The sequence below is a fragment of the Zonotrichia albicollis genome, chromosome 6 (genome assembly GCF_047830755.1).
Source record: "Zonotrichia albicollis isolate bZonAlb1 chromosome 6, bZonAlb1.hap1, whole genome shotgun sequence".
Lineage (NCBI taxonomy): Eukaryota > Metazoa > Chordata > Aves > Passeriformes > Passerellidae > Zonotrichia > Zonotrichia albicollis.
In genome coordinates, this window is record NC_133824.1 from 18517241 (window position 1) to 18533319 (window position 16079).

General features: G+C 38.5%; 1 protein-coding gene across 12 annotated transcripts in view; it reads left to right on the forward strand.

Moving 5' to 3' along the window:
- RALGAPA1 (Ral GTPase activating protein catalytic subunit alpha 1) overlaps nt 1–16079 on the forward strand; it is a 131426-nt gene that overhangs the window by 110510 nt on the left and 4837 nt on the right. For 10 of the 12 annotated variants that reach the window (XM_074542672.1, XM_026792696.2, XM_026792677.2 and 7 more), the window contains one exon: nt 5968–6092. In XM_074542672.1, the coding sequence (XP_074398773.1) occupies nt 5968–6092 (125 nt within the window). Of the gene's footprint in view, nt 1–5967; nt 6093–6704; nt 6736–6914; nt 15464–16079 lie in introns of those variants that run through there. The other 2 variants (XM_074542673.1, XM_026792703.2) reach the window with 2 other exon arrangements.

Genomic DNA, 16079 nt, shown 5'->3' on the forward strand with positions numbered 1-16079 from the left:
GTGACTCAGTATGAGTTCAGCTGGTGTGACAACCACTGCACAGTCTCTTCTTTTAGAGTGAGATTTCCCAGAAAAAAAAATTCAATTTCTGTGATGTGTGGGGGTTTTGTCTTGTCTTCCTGTAGAAGTCAAATTCTGCTGGGACTAAGTTTTCCTTTCGGCTTAAAACCTTGATCCTAACCTGTACTTGTTATCTTTATAGGGGATGCCATTCTCCTTTCACACTTCGATGTAAGGAATTGAAATTTACTAGGAAAGATGTGCCAAATAAAATCAATTCTTTCATCATTTTAAGTATCTCAAACTGTAGCAATTTATTCTGTGGGGTTTGCACACCTTTTCAGGCCAGAGAGCAAAAAACTTAAAATCTCCTACCAACATATGCTCTTCACTGTGCTTCACTGTTTCTTTTTTTACTTTGGTCCCTAATATCCTAGGAGCATTTTTGTATGTTGACCATACTACAGATTTGGGGTTTTTTCCTATAAAAAATGATTGATGCCTCTAAATTTGCTGAGGAGGAAAATGTAATAAACCAGAGAGTTCCTTCTTGTATGGCTTTTCTTAAAATATTATCAATCTCTTTTATGTAAATTGTGTGTGTATGCAATTAAAAACCTCTTGCAAATGTCCATTTATCCTACAAGAAAGTATCTCTGGGAGTAGGATTTTCATTTTCCAGGTAAGGATGGAGCAGCAGTTCAGTTTCTTTGTGTCTTAAATTATTTTCCAAATGCCTGGCAAACAAAGTCATACTCTCCACAATCATATCAATATATATTGACTTCTTAGGTGATTTTGCTAACAGTTGGAACTGCCAGGGATGCAGCTGTACATGCATTTCTGAGAGGAGTTTGTAATTTAACCTGAAAAAAATCCATCTTGCTATTTGGAAATGCATGTTCTAGCTTTTTTCCTAGGAGGTATATCAAGACAATCATTAAAACCCTGTCTTTTTTTCTTTGCTCTGGAACCAAAGCATCTACATACCAATATGCAGTTATATCATGGTATACTGCACATGTATACTAGACATTTATACAAATACATAAGTATGAGGAGGGAAGATTTATGAATAAAGCTTTCATAAAAGTGTCTTAATTCAACACTGCTGGAATTTTTCTTTATTTCATAAAATAAGATTTCTTCTTACTCACAGGAAACATAGATGCTCATCTTTACAGTCTAATCATTATGGTACTTTCTTGGGAGAGGAAAGTCCCTGGATAGGGACTTTCCAGTCCATGCTCAGGAACCATTTATCAAATGGTTTTTGGAGCAGGCAGCAGAACTTCTTCTCCAGCTCATTTGAGAATCTAACACTTAGTTGTTCTGGTAACAGATTGATTACATAGTTGTGAAGTGCTTTATCCTTAAATAAACTCTTGGAAATCTTATTCTATGTTTAAACAATTTTTTTCTTCATTTTTTTCCAGCTTCAGGTTAATGTCATTTTAGGATTGGTATTCCGTCAATGACTGTAGCAGTAGTCATCCATCCACTCCTTAACTAAAAAATATTAGATGTATTGTAATGCATTTTTGTCAGCTGTAAAACTGAGAAGTGTGAAGAAGAATGGAAAGAAAATGTGTAGTCAGAATGACAGAGTAAATTGTAAAAAATCAATAATCATAGTGACGGGAGAGTTTGGGGGAAGGTAGAGTTTGGAAATTGTTTGTGGACACTTGTGGAGACCTGATGCTACACATAAGCCACATAGAAGAAGGTACAAAAGTGTCTTTCCAAAAGGTCAAGATTAGTGAGAGTGACTACATTAACTGACTGGAGGTGAGTGGTTTTGGTAAAATGGATGGAATAGGTATGGACTGTAAAGTTCAAATTAGTAGCCTGCATTTGCACTAGGGAGTGGCAGACTGATGGCAGTGTCTGAGAGAATGCATCATCTAAGAACTACATCCAGAAAGTGGATTCTGCAGTGCTCTGAGTAGATTATAAAAGGATTAAAAATGCATTTATTTAGGCCAGAGAAAAGGATATGGCAGTAACTGAGATGTGAGGTAAGAGCCTAGGTAATTTGTTCAGATAGAAGGCTAGAAAAAGTTTTAGCTTAGATTATGCATAAAGAGTCTGCAGATGTAGATGTATTTTGCCATAGGAATCTAAAGCTTGGAAGTGATACAATCAACAGAGATGGAGAGCTATTAGGTGAAGACATGAAATTATATTTTTCAGAAAGATTGGGCATAAGTAGGTGATCTGACAGCCAGGCTTTCAGTGCATGTTCCCAAGTGCAAATCAACAGGTCTAATAATGGAAAGTACAGTATTTTCAAATAATACATCTTTTCAGATAATTATTAATAGGAATAATTACAGATTTAGAGAATAAGTAAAATGGAGCCTAATGTAAATGAAATATTGGCTGAAGTGACTCCAACCTGAGTGACCTATAAAGATATGATTCCTAATTTTCTTCTGGTACTGACTCTATTTTTCAGAACTTGTTCTTCTGAAGAAGTATAATGAAGTAAATTTTTTTGTTATGTTTTTTGCAGTTATGCATCTGCAAGTTTTTAGCTGACACATTTGGGCGAATGCCGGCACAATTAATGTATATCGTACATTTTTATTCATTCTGTTTTGTTCCAGTTAGCACCTTCTTCAGAAGCAGACAGCTCACAATACTGTTGTTTAGGTGTTTTGTCACTCTCTGTGCCAGTCTTTCTCCATTGGTTTGTCTGTGCATCCTTCCCATTCCATCTTAATTGCTGATGCCAGTGGCAACATCCACTTGAAGTAAGAATACAGCTTGCATTGCCCTATTATTAGTAGCCATTGAGTTTGTATGTGCCACTCAATCTGTAAGTGCTAATAAGTCTTTCCTAGAGATCAGTGTTTTAAAGAAATAAATGTCTAGCCTATTAGAAGTAATGTAGAAATTAGCTTCCATGGGTTTATGGTCACTCTTGCAGACAGTTGCATTCAAATAGAGTGTAGAACTAGATTATCTTAGCCACAAAAGCAAGTAGAATTGGAGTTTCAAAATAACTAGGATGTTCTCAAAATACAAATTACTAGAAGATAAAAGTATCTCATATCTGCAGTCTCTAATATAGAAACAGAGTTCTTCTGAGGAGAGTCTGTAATTTCTCAGTGCGGAGCAAAGCAAGCTTTGGATTTGGAGTTTGCCTCAGATTTTTTTTTGTTTTTAAGGTGGGTTAGGTTTTTAGCAAGCTGCAGATGGTTTTGTGGATTGTTAGAATGAGCAGCAACCCAGCTAGCTGAATTATTTTTCTCTTGGTGTGTACTAAGTGTGCATTTGAATTAGACTTGTAGAACTGATATAAGCATATCCTCTTCACTGTCTAACAAAAACATCATTATTGTCCTCAATCAGCATCTATCTCAAGACTTCTATATTTGGTTAGGAGATTGTACCAAGATTAGAGAAAAAGAATGTCCTTGTCATGTTCAAAGCAGTAACTTTCCTTCATTTTGCCTTATTTGTGTATAAGCTTTGGATATAATAGAATAAACTAAAAGGTTTCCTTTAGAGACCTCTGAAAGTAGAGCATTTTAAAAGCAAGTAGGTGTCTCTACCCTACTTTTTCATGAAGCATTTTACCCATTCAAGCAGACTTTCAAAAACAGCTTGTTTTGATAGCAGCCTGCTCTCCTGTGGGCCTTCAGCCTTTGCTTCCTGGCAGCACCTTTGGTGCGAAAAGAGAGTGATCAATTGGGAGACTATCAGTGCCAGCATGCATAGAGTGATAAGTTAACACACCACTGGGAATTTCTAGGGCCCACCAAGATACTTCACTTCTAATGTGCTAACAAGCTCATTTTTCTACCTCTTGCCTCTTCAGTTATTTTTTTTTTCTCAGAAGAGCTTAGAAGTTGAGTGCATCAGGCATAATGAAAAGCTCTGTAGGAGGGAGAAGCAATAACCCCATTTTTCCCTTTTCAGCCAAATAGAAAATTAGTTTCTGGTAATACACAAAGGCCAGTATTTTTTGTGCAAGGGGCACTGCTGTGAATCAAAGGACTCTATTAACTGCAGAAAATTCAGCAGCTGTGAATCTCCCCCAATGAAAAAAAAGTGCTTTTCAACAAGTTGTGAGATACGTAGTATTATTTAGACTTCAACCATCAGTTTCATCCTCTACCACTTATACATAGCCTCTTAAAAACTGTGCAATATTACTGTCCTCTGTTCAGGCTCAATACTGTGTTTATCTCCCAACCTAAGAATCATTACAATGGGAGATTTTTATATTTTCTCTTGTCCCAGTGCTTCTATTTTAGCTTGTCCAAACTGAGGCTTCTGCTGTGGTTCAGCTGTCTCTGGATTCAGAAGGAATTCAGAGCGCAGATTTTGGAGAGAAAACTGTTTCCCAGTTTCACTATGTAACCTAGTTATGGTCTAAGGAAATATTATAGAAATAATTTTATTCACTGAAACTTGTTTCTACATAATATAGTCTCTATATTTTTTCATGTTTAGATAGACTAAAATCTACAGTAAATATTGTACAGAAAAAATTGCAAAAAATTAGTAGGAAAAGTTCTGTAATTGTAGAAATGTTGTTTTGTAAGATAATATGAAGGTTATTGTTCCTAACTTTCACTGGGTGTTGGGAATTTTATTGCTTATCATAACTGAAAATAGTATAATTATTTTAAATTTTATCACAAGTAATTAAAAATGCTTATCATGTATAATACATGAGTTTCTGTGTTTGGATTGCTAAAAAATACGTGCAATGTAAGTATTATCTCCATTTCACAGGTGGTGAAATTGAGTCAGAAAAATAGGTTCCTCACTGTCCCAGATTCCCCCCAAAAGAACAACAGACCTAAGACCCCCAAATTTTAAAGAAACCTATTTTGAGTGCATTCCTCCACAGCATGCTGATTTGTTTTGGTTTTTTTTTTTTTTTGAAAACAGAACTATGTAAGTAGAAAATTGTCTCACTATCTGCAAATAAAATATGAAAAAAAAGTGGGCACAAATGTAAATGTCAGGGAAAATTTTTGATTGTTCTGTGTTTGCGTAAGATAGCTGGAGAAGGTTTCCCTCATTCAATATACTGAGTCCAGCTGGAGAACTCTGAAAGTTGTGTGAGAAAAGGTTAACTGATTTCTCAGTTCAGCAACTATACAACATGAAGTCAGCATGGTGTTTTTTCTTGATAATTGTATGTTGCTGCCTGCTGCTCTACATTTTGACAGCCATTTCCATAGTTGCTTTCATGAACAGCAGAAATATTCTCTCTTTTTCTCGCTCTCTCTGTGCTTACAGCACAGTTGGGCCTGCTGGAACAAGAAGCGTGGAGAGGGTTCTTCAAAAACAACACCACTTCAAGATACCAGTCTCTTGTCAGTAATACTGGAGGGGGAGAACACAGGAAGAATAAGAAGTACAGTATTTTACTATCAGTGCCCTGCCAACACCCTGTTAACCAGTGTTTAAGGGTCCTGTGGATTCTTTACAGATATTCTTGCTTGGTTTAATGACATAATTGAGAAGGTGTTTTTCCCAATACTGAAATTTCACTATATTTGTCTTAAATATGTGTGTGTTTAGGGATTATGAAAGCAGTTTATTATGGAAAAGTGCAAAGTAATTTGTTTTGTTAATGCTAAGGTATGTTTTATGCTCCATCTGAAAATTGAAATGTTTTTATATTTAATTGTGACCAGAATACAGGCAAATCAGTTACTTAAACATTGTTGTTATTTGTAAACAGTTTCAGGAAGTTCTGCATCAGACATGAAAAGAATACAGTTAAACCATAAGGTTTACATTAATCATGTGTATCTTACACTTAATATTATGTCAATGCATCAGACAATATCACAGTCATACAAAGAATTAAAAATAAGTGTGTACACTGAAATACATTATAGGTATTTAACTAAAACAAAAATTCTGAATTACTAGGCAATGATATTTAGCAGTTACAGTACGTGATATAAATTCATCCTTAATTCTTGGCTAACTCAGCTACGAGGAGAGAGCACGATACCTGCAAACAATTGTTCAACATCATCTAGAGCCTACAACATTTGAAGATTTTGCTGCTCAGGTTTTTTGCCCAGCACCTTATCACCATTTGCCCTCAGAGACGGGTAAGAAGTAACAAACAGTTCTCATAAAATCTTAAACTTGAAATGCAGTATCCTTACTTATAAAGACTAAAAATTCAGACCTTTGCACATCATGAAGAGTTACCATTAATTGGAAAGAATATACGTTTGAGAATGTGGGCAGAGTTGACTTTAAATCTTCATTCTGTTTTCTGGCATCATAAGCCAATACCTAGCATTAAGATTTGGCAAGATGCTTTAATATAGCAACCAGACCCTGTATTTTTATCTCCTGTATAAAGTCTGCTTGGAAACATTGGTACTGTCATGTAGGCTGGTTAAGGTAGAAACATTTTTAAGTGCACCTTCTTCATAAGACAGTTTCAAGGCTCACTACATGTTTAGAATGTAAAGTTTTAAACTGAAAATCTGAGCCTTGCAATCTTAATTTTGTTCCCATGTTATTAATCACTAAGTTGGTTTTAAGGTAGTTTTTACTTTCCAGTAAAATACCTGTTTTATAAGAGGATGCTGCATTTTTTTGTTACTAATAAGAAAATCGATAAAAGAAAATGAGTAACTCAAGGCCTTCCTGTTCTGACATTTCTTGAACTCCTTATGATTATTTCATTATTTTATTTCCCCTCTTTTTAGATCATTAAATATCAGTTCTGTTTATCTGAAGGTAAGACAAAGTGTCCAAAAAAACCCTTTGTTCCTCTTACTTTTACTAGAACACTAAGCTTGTAACCAAATTGTATGCAAACTTTCCTTGTTGCCCTTGTTCACACTAAAAAGAATTTCACACTGATTGAGAAATGACCACTACATCTTCTAAAAGTTTTAGTCTTTTACTAACCTCAGGTCTGCATGAAGCACTAACACTGGTTCTGGGATTAAGGTAACTAATGATAGAGACAGTTGTTGAATGAGTAACACTTTATTGTGTTGACCTTTGTTTCTCAGCATGAACAAGTAGTACTGGATGGCAGTGGTGTGTTTTGTACCCTGTACTGTCTTTCATTGATGTTGTAAGACATTCTGCAGTGATAACCTAGGAGAGATGGAGAAGAAGAATGTGTAACTCTTGAAATCCCCTGTTCAGAAAAACCTTATTTAATGATAATCAAAGTGCTTCCATGGAAAAACTTGTAAATCTAAATGAAATAAATTTTGTAAGAATAGTTTGGCAAGTTGTTATCTGGAAATTTGTTTCTCACTTCCAAAATATATACAGAAATTAATTATTAATTATGATCTTTATTATCAATTAAGAATTATTATAGGACTACAAAAAGAATGACTGAAAGATGTTAAAATGTTGAGGCTCCTTTAAAATACAAGCAATAACTAGAAATGAGGTGCAGTTTCAAACTATAAAAAGTGGTATAATTATGCTAACAGAAATAGTTGAGACCAAAGGCATACAAAATTAAGTAATTTAATTAAAGCAGTATAAAAATTAGTAACATAATTTAAAGTATGAAAACATTTGAATAAGAAAAAGCTGTAACTAGAAATATTAAAACCAAACAAACATTTAAAACAGTAACGAGATATACCAATCCTTGCCACATTTCATGTCAAGGGACCTAGTGAATATTCAGCACCAGACACTTTTGTATGGCTAGTATATATTCTATATTCTAGTGCACTTGTTGAAGTTCTGCCCATTCATTTTAAGAAGTCTCATTCCAAGCCAAGTTGTTCTGCCCTCTTCTTCTAATTCATTCTTTCAGGGTGAAGCAAGACTGCTTTTCTGCTAGTTTGGGGGCTCAGAGTACACTTCTCTACAGCGGCGGTTCCTGTATTCTTTTAAAATTGGTATTCTCTAGCATGATCTGAAAGGAGATTATGATTTTTAGAAACTTGGTTTTAACTTAACCTTTCTATCAAAGTTAATAATCTTCTATAGGAATCTCATTAATAGGAGTTTGTGATGTGTTTCACATCTGCACACAAGCATGTGTGTGTCTGCATACCATGAAACATGATGTCCTGTCCTGGGAGCCACATTCTTCTGGACCTTGCACTGTGCAGTGGAAGTGACCAAGACATCAGTGTCAGGAGCAGCCAGAGCTTCCTAGGACAGATGTGCAGCACACTGTGACCCAGCCTGGCCCCACCTCTGCCTGACTGAGCTTGCATTTCAGCCAAGAGAAGCTGGGGATGCTCTGGCCGTCCTGCTTGCAGCCTGATCCCTGTTCCATCCCTGCTCCTGGAACTCTGATACTCAGCTCCAGCACAGAGTGCCTGGAGCAGCACTGAGCCATCTGCCCCCAAGCTGACTCTAGAGGGCACAAACCCTACAGCCTGAGGCAGGTGTAAAATATCACTGCCAGAAAGGTCACCCCAGGGCTTGGGGTCAGCCTGGAAACCACTGGTTTCCAGTTCTAGCAGAGGCAGACCTGTGAGCTACGTTGCTGCAGATGACCCAAATTTCTGAGGGAGTGTGATCCCAAAGAAGAGTTCACCAGCAGTGCTATTGAAAAAATAGATACCCCTAAATTTCCAGGGGCCCTGCAACAGGTGGATTTCTTAAAAGAGGTGCAGAGCACTGAACTGTGCCAGGATTACACACAGAAGTGGTGCTGGAGTCCTGTCTGGGAATCCACATGCATTTATCACCCTCAAGGTGACTCAGACAAAACCTTGCAGGCTCCCAGCCAGATGTCCATGTCATCTGAAAATTTCTAACCAGCTTCTAAGAATACATCACATTTTTTAAAAACAAAATATTTCATTTGTGTATGAGGCTTCTTTTAATAAAGTTATTGACCAGAAGAGGCTAAGAAAAAAAATCCACATTTTAGCTATTACAGATATAATTATTTTAATGGATCATTATCTCAGTGATTACAACTTCTGAATATGTTTAATTTTATAAAGTACTCTCCTTTTTTTGAAAATACATTTTTTCATCTAAGAAAGATCTTAGAAACTATGAGTCTGCTACAGCCCATCACCATGTGTTACCATTTTGTTGTTGTTGTGATCCCATTGGCCATTTTTTCCATTTGAGCTATGAGAATCAGAGCAAATAGAGAACATGCCTTTCAGTAACAAACTGTGTTTTCTCAGATGGACTTATTTTATCAAAGGCTCAGACATCAGCAAAAGCTGTTTCCTTTTTTATTGTGACTGCTCTTCAGTACAATGTGATTGTGGCAGCTGCTGGTTTATCTAGAAGCTTAGTTTGCCCTGTCAAAATATCTGACAAGTCCACCTTTCCATGTGTAGGAACCTGACTAGTGTAGTGAATGTGTACATTTAAAGAAATTGAGATTTACCTGTGCTTAATCACAGAATGCAATTCAGTTGCCTCTGTTTTTTACCTTGTGCTGTTTCTGTTACATTGAGTAACTGGAAATACTCTGCTAAGTAGGGTAACACGTCCTATGCAGATATTGAGTGAACCAGATCTCTGTGACAACAGAATAGGTTGAGGGAACTGTCAATGATAAGCTCAATTATATTGAAGGCCATATTGACCTCATGATGCTAACATTCTGATCTTTTAAATGTACTCATGTCTTAGGTTCCTTTTTTCTGTTTTCTTTTGTTCCCTTTCTTCCTACTAGGACTAGTACCTTATTACAGTACATTTCTGAAGAGGCCCCTCTACATTCATCATAGTATATTCCTTGTGACAAAAGCATCAGGCTTTTTGGTCCCAACAATCATTCCTGCCTTTTCAAGCCTGTATTCAGAACAGTTCTGCTGCCCCACTCCCAGAGTAAGACTAAGTGGGGTTGCCACCATACAGTCAGGGAAGCAGGGGAGTGTAGAGGTAATGATGGTTTCAGCCTTGCACAATTAAAAATCTAGTTCAACAGCTTGTATTTTCTTCTGCTCCTTCTTTGCTGTGAAACGTTGAAACTAATAATCTTTTTGGCCCTGTACCACCACTTCACAGATGAGAATGATGGTGATTTTGTCACTGTAGAAGGATCTGAGTCACACTTTGTGGTGGTTTGTAATTGGAAGTGAAGCTGAAATACAGAAGTGAGGGCTCTGTGTCTAGAAGGGTTGGAAGAACTTGTCATTATCCTTTCTCCAGTACAAACTTGGGATTCTTTTTTTTCATTCCAAATCAGAGCAAAACCTCTAAACTTAGTGGCTTTTTCCAAAGAATTCACGTTGGAATGGCTAAAGCTGAAACCTTATGCATTTTTGAACTATTATGTTGTCATCTTATTGCAAAAGTTCCATACCTTCTTGGTCATTGTTCATGGGCAGCTCCTCATAGCACTGACTCCTTCACAGCACAGCCAACAAACTCCAACTCTTCCCTCACCCAGCTAGCCCACTCTTTTGTAGCACTTGTATTATTGGACACAGCTGTGGCCTGTTAAGGGCAGGCCTGTTCCTAATCTTTGTGATTAGTGCAGCTGCAACTCCTCAGGTGTGAGACTGCCTTCTGCACTATCTTTATTTTCTTACATTCTGTCTCTCCACACTGTTGTCCTAAAGTCAACCACTTGGGTGAAGGTACACTCAGCACTTTGAGATAGTAAATTCAGTGTGGACTGCTAGAAACCCAAACAGATCAACTTTCTACATTTAATGAAATGAGTCTACTGAAAAAAATAGTATGGTTGTTCAATTAAAAAGCATCCCATGCATACACACAAGGGGACAAAAAAATTTTAATCCTGACATTTTCTAGTTTTTTAATTTTTTTACTTTATTTTCTTGTGACGTTTGCCTTGTGTAATTACTTCAATTTTTGTTTTAAAGTATAGGACAAAACAGAATTTCTAAAACACTGATTACCAGCCCCAGGATACATAAGCAAACTGCAACCTCTAGACTGACCACCTCCTGCAGACTGAAATAGGACATTAGTTTGTAGGAATGGTAAGCTCTCTTAGCTCTGCCTCAGTCTCCACTAGTGGAAAGACTGGGAATTTAGCCAGAGGGTTTCTCTGGTTTTTGGCAGAGAAAAATAGACTTACCTTACAGACATAGTTCCAGCTAGGTTTTGAAGAGCATTTTTCACTGGACATGGTCTTGGCTGATGTTTTGCCAGAAACTTAATCTTATTTTGCTGTCTTCTTTCTCATGCCTCTTAGTTCTCTCTCTTCTACCCAGTTCTGGTCTCCCAGGTCGTTAGACCATCTCACCTTTTTGCCTTGCTTTCTACATCTGCTTCTCTCTTCCTTTCCTCATTTCACAAAATCAGTGAAAGACGTAACTGACTTGATTCTAGCAAGGCTGCTAAGCATGATGGACAACTTGGCCAGATTTGGTCTGAAATATATAAGAGTGGCAAAGGGCACAAGCTGTACAAAAATGATTGCCCTCTTCCTTGAAGGTCAGGTGGGACATGCTGAAGTATCTCAGAAGACCATCAAAATTTACCAACATGCACAAATGATTTTCCCCTATGGTCACTCGCAGACATAGCACTCGGGGCAGTGCTGATCCAGACAATGAGGTGTGATAAAGCCAGAAGAACTGAGAGTAGTCTTACCATGCAGCGCTTTCAGGCCTCTCCTTTGAAAGTCAAAACTGATGTGCAAGATTAGTCATGGCAGCGCATATCTTCTGTTACCTCCAGATTACTCCATCTCACTCACTTCTAATTTAGTCTGTGTGTAGTTAGGATTCCATTTTAGATTTGAATAGTTGATTTCTGAATCAAATAACCAAGATACTATCATTAGAAGATACTAAATTTTTCAAATGGACTTTGAAAATCTCGCATTTCAACTTTGTTGACCCACCTCCTTGTTCAGAGGCAATTGAAATGGCTTTGCATTATGGCCCCAAAATATCATAGCTGATCAAGCTATGGTATTTGTCACTTGTCAAATCTAAGAGGAGAAAAATATGGATCACTTCCCAATGTTTTCTGCCTCTTAAAAGTCCAAAGACATTTGCTTTGTTTATTTTTAGCTCTTTCTGACTCCACATCATTTGTCCATAAAGCCTTCATATATAACCCTATTTTTATATTTTGGATAACTAAATATATTGTTGTGGTTTAAGAATGGTATTTTCCAATTCGGTATTCCCACTGAGACCATTCCAAACCATATGCTGGTTTTATCACTCCCCCTTCCCTCAGTTGCTGGAGAGGAGAACTGGAGACATTAAAGGCACGGGTTGAGATAACAATTTACTGGAAACAGCAATAAGATAAGAAAATGAACAGCAGCAACAACAATATCAATACTAATGACAGAAGGTACAAGAAAGAGGCAAACAATTGTCATGGACACAGACACACCCCATCGCTGGCAAATGACACCAAGTTGCATAGAATAACCTTTGTGTCCTGGCCATGCTGCCTTCTGGCTGCTGCAAAAAAGAACCCTGTCCTGGCCAGAGCCAGGACATTTTCCACCCTTTGTTCTATACCATCTCCAATATGCCCAGATCCTGCACCTTTTGACTATTACGTGTATCGTCATATCTACATAAGCATGAGTGCCATTTCCGTGGGCAATGACCATCCCTCCAAGGTGTCTGTTGACTTCCTTTAGTTGATGACTGTGGGTTCAGTCCATCCTAGATGTCTTCCAGGGCAGGAGGATTGGTGGTTGTCAGGTGGTTGCAAGCTGCACCAGGAGCTCACAATTGGAGCAGTTCATATTCACTGTCCACGGTAGTTCTGGCATACACTGGCAGCGCCGTCAGCAACCATTTCTATACAATTCAACATTTCAGACTGTTCTAACCCAAAAATCAAATTCCCTGGAGCTACACATTGTGTTTCCCTGTCCCAAGTGCACCCATGTCCTTGAGCAAAAACAATCCCATGGATGGGTTTGTCTTTGCTTGAGGCAGGATTAATCCAAACTGTCTTCCCTAACGCATTTCTCATATGCTCCGCAGGGACTTTATATCCATCTGCAGTACACTGAGGTTTTGATTGGCCTGTGCTAAATGCATATCCCAGTGTCGACGGTCTCACCACCCATTGCTTTCAATGTAGTTTTTAGCAGTCCACTGTACCATTCCTGATTGCCAGAGACTGGTGCAGGATAGGGACTATGATGCCCCAGGTGTGTATGAGGATATTTTTGAAATGAGTCCCATTGTCCAGCTCTGTTCTTTTGGGGGTGCTATGTCACCCCATTTGCTGTTTCCAGGATGGTGTTCTGGGCAGTGATGTGAGGCACAGGGTGTGTCCCAGCCATTCACTGTTGTCTCCACCATTGTCAGCACATAGCACTTGTCTAGGCTGGTTTGTGGGAGTGCAATGTAATCAAACTGCCAGGCCTGCTCACATTTTTATTTCAGCCCTCGTCCCCCACACCAGAGAGGCTTTACCCATTTAGCCTGACCGATTGCAGTTCATGTTTCATGGTTATAGTGTCCACTGGGATATAGTGTCCACTCCTCAGTCACAAGCCCATCTGGATGTTGCATCTCTTCCTTGATGACCTGAGGTGTTAGGGGCCCACCAAGTCAGAGATCATTCACCCTTATGTTCCAGTCCAGATGCACCTGAGACACTTAAATCATGGCAGCCCAATCCACCTGTCCATTCTTGAAGGTTCTTCAGTAGCCCAACTCCAACCCCCCATGTAATCAGCTACCAGAAAATGAAGAAGGATATGCTCTCCTCACTGATGGTTCCCAGCATTTTGTAGGGATACATCAAAAATGGAAGGATGACGTGTGGAGTCCTACATGGCGAGTCACAGAAGCTATTGAGGGACAAGGTAGATCAAGTCAGGGTGCAGAGCTGAAGGCCATCCAGCTGGCCTCAGGTGAACGAGAGGAATGGCCTCTACACTGACTCGTGCATGGTGGCAAATGCTCTGTGGCTACAACAGTGTAAAAAGGGTGATTGGCAGTGCAGAAGGAAACCATCTGGGCCACTGAACTGTGGCAAGACATCACTGCCTGGGTAGAGAAGTTGGCTGTAAAAGTACATCATGTAGATGCACACACATCTTCTGTATTGCTCCTCTCTGGAGCTGCCACAGCATTCTCCTTGCAAATATTCTGTCACTTTACCAGGCTTGTGTAGGTGAACTGCTAAATCATTGGAGAAGAGAATTTCCCCAAAAACTGGCCCATTCTCTCCTGCATTCTGTGCTACTGATGACCATCCACCCTCAGGGCAGATCTCTGAATGACCTCCCAAGAAATCTCTGGCCTGACTCTAAATACGATGTAGACTGCACTGAGGAGAAGTGGCAGACTTAGCAACAAGAATATGCTTTCCTTAACATCCAACAGGAATTCAAAATTCTCAGAAGCTGTTTTAAGAGGTCTGAAGGAGGAAAAGGGGGTGAAAAGCTGGGAAAATCATCTTCCCCATTTCCCGCCACAGACTGGATGTGATTATTGATGGGCCCCCAGAGCTAATGCCTGAGTAAGGATAGAAGGGAAACACTGAATACACATCCCAAATGACCTTCATTGCCCTTTATTTTACCATGTCATAAACTGATACTCCATAGTACAGCAACAAAGCAATCCTAATCCCTCTCCATGCTCTGAAAAAGAGCACCATTATGAGCACATAGTGGATATACAAAAACATGTACAGGGTTAGGTACCACACCCACACGAGCAGACCAAGCAACATTGTGACCAGTAGGTTTGGACCTAATGCAACAGATCAGATCAGATTAGGTCAAATTATTTTTCAACTCACTCTGGGCAGAACTATTGTTGTCTCAACCCTTGGTGCCTCACATTGGGCACCAAAGAAGGCTGTTGTGTTTTAGGAATGGTATTCTCCAATTCCACCTTCCCACTGAACCCATGTGCTGCTCCAAACCATGTGCTGCTCTATCACTCCCCTTCTCCTGTGCAGGCTGGAGAGGAGAATTGCAGGCATAAAAGGTAAAGCTGAAGAGATAAGAACAATATTTACTGGAAGCATCAATGAGATAAGAAAACATACAGTAACAACAACAGTGCTAGAGGGTACAAGAAAGAGGCCAACAGTTTGATGTAGGAGGTGAACTGCCCCACAATAATACCCAACCACTCCCTCCACCACACTACACTGACCCAGAGGTGAGCCTTTCCCCAATAAATGGCACAGGATGCTATAGAATAACCTCCAGGTCCTAGCCATACCCCTTCCTGACTACCGCAAAAATTACCCCTTCCTGACCAGGACCAGGACAATTGTGGAGAGAGATAAAGATAATAGCATTTTATACTGAAAATTTTAAAACTCCAAAGGGGAAGCAAAGTCTGCAAAATTTTTATATAATATATTTAATATCCCCGTGTGTGTGTGAATGTATGTATGTATATATATGCTTATCTAAAATCCAAAGAAGTTTAGTTACTAATTAATCTGTTAATTTCTGTCAGACTTTAAATCTATTTTAAGTGCTGTTGTTCTTCACTCTTCTGGTGTGGTATGTTCAGATGTGAAAATCACTTTACATGACTTCTGTTCTTCAATAGCTCTAAGTTTCTTTTTAAAAAATGTTGTTATATGTGAATTTGTGCTTGTGTCCACAGGAATTAGAAACAAAATTTTAAGCTACAACTGGAATAATACTTTAATTGAAATAATGGGGCAGACTGAGGTTTTCTTTTTCCAAAAGCCCATGATAAAATTTCACACTAGGGTTTAACCCTTCAATGCAGACTGGCTATCTTAAAACTAGCTGCTTTTGCTCCATGATTTCAGGAGTATCATGTTAAGACTGGCTATAATTTTAATGTATTCAGAACTGTGAAACAGCTGGAGAACAGAAGCCATATATCAAGTTGCCATTTGTTTTTCCTTATCAGTTGTGTGTATGTGTGTGAGTATTTACCTGTTTTCACCAATGTTAAGCTAGCATTTCAGACAGTGTTTAGGATGTATCTCAGTTGCTATTAATAAGGTTGTTGGATCTGGATAATGTTATAGAATTCTTTTCTTTCTCTCTCCCTTCCTTTTTTTTCTTGTAATGCTTAGTTGGTAAGTATGATGCCGTATTTCAGAGCTGTTGCTTCATTGCACATAACTAACTCATCACTCTCTTTAACCTGTAGCATGAGCAGCAATTGCATAATGAAATTCGAAATTCCGTTTTCTGTGCTCATCTGTTAATA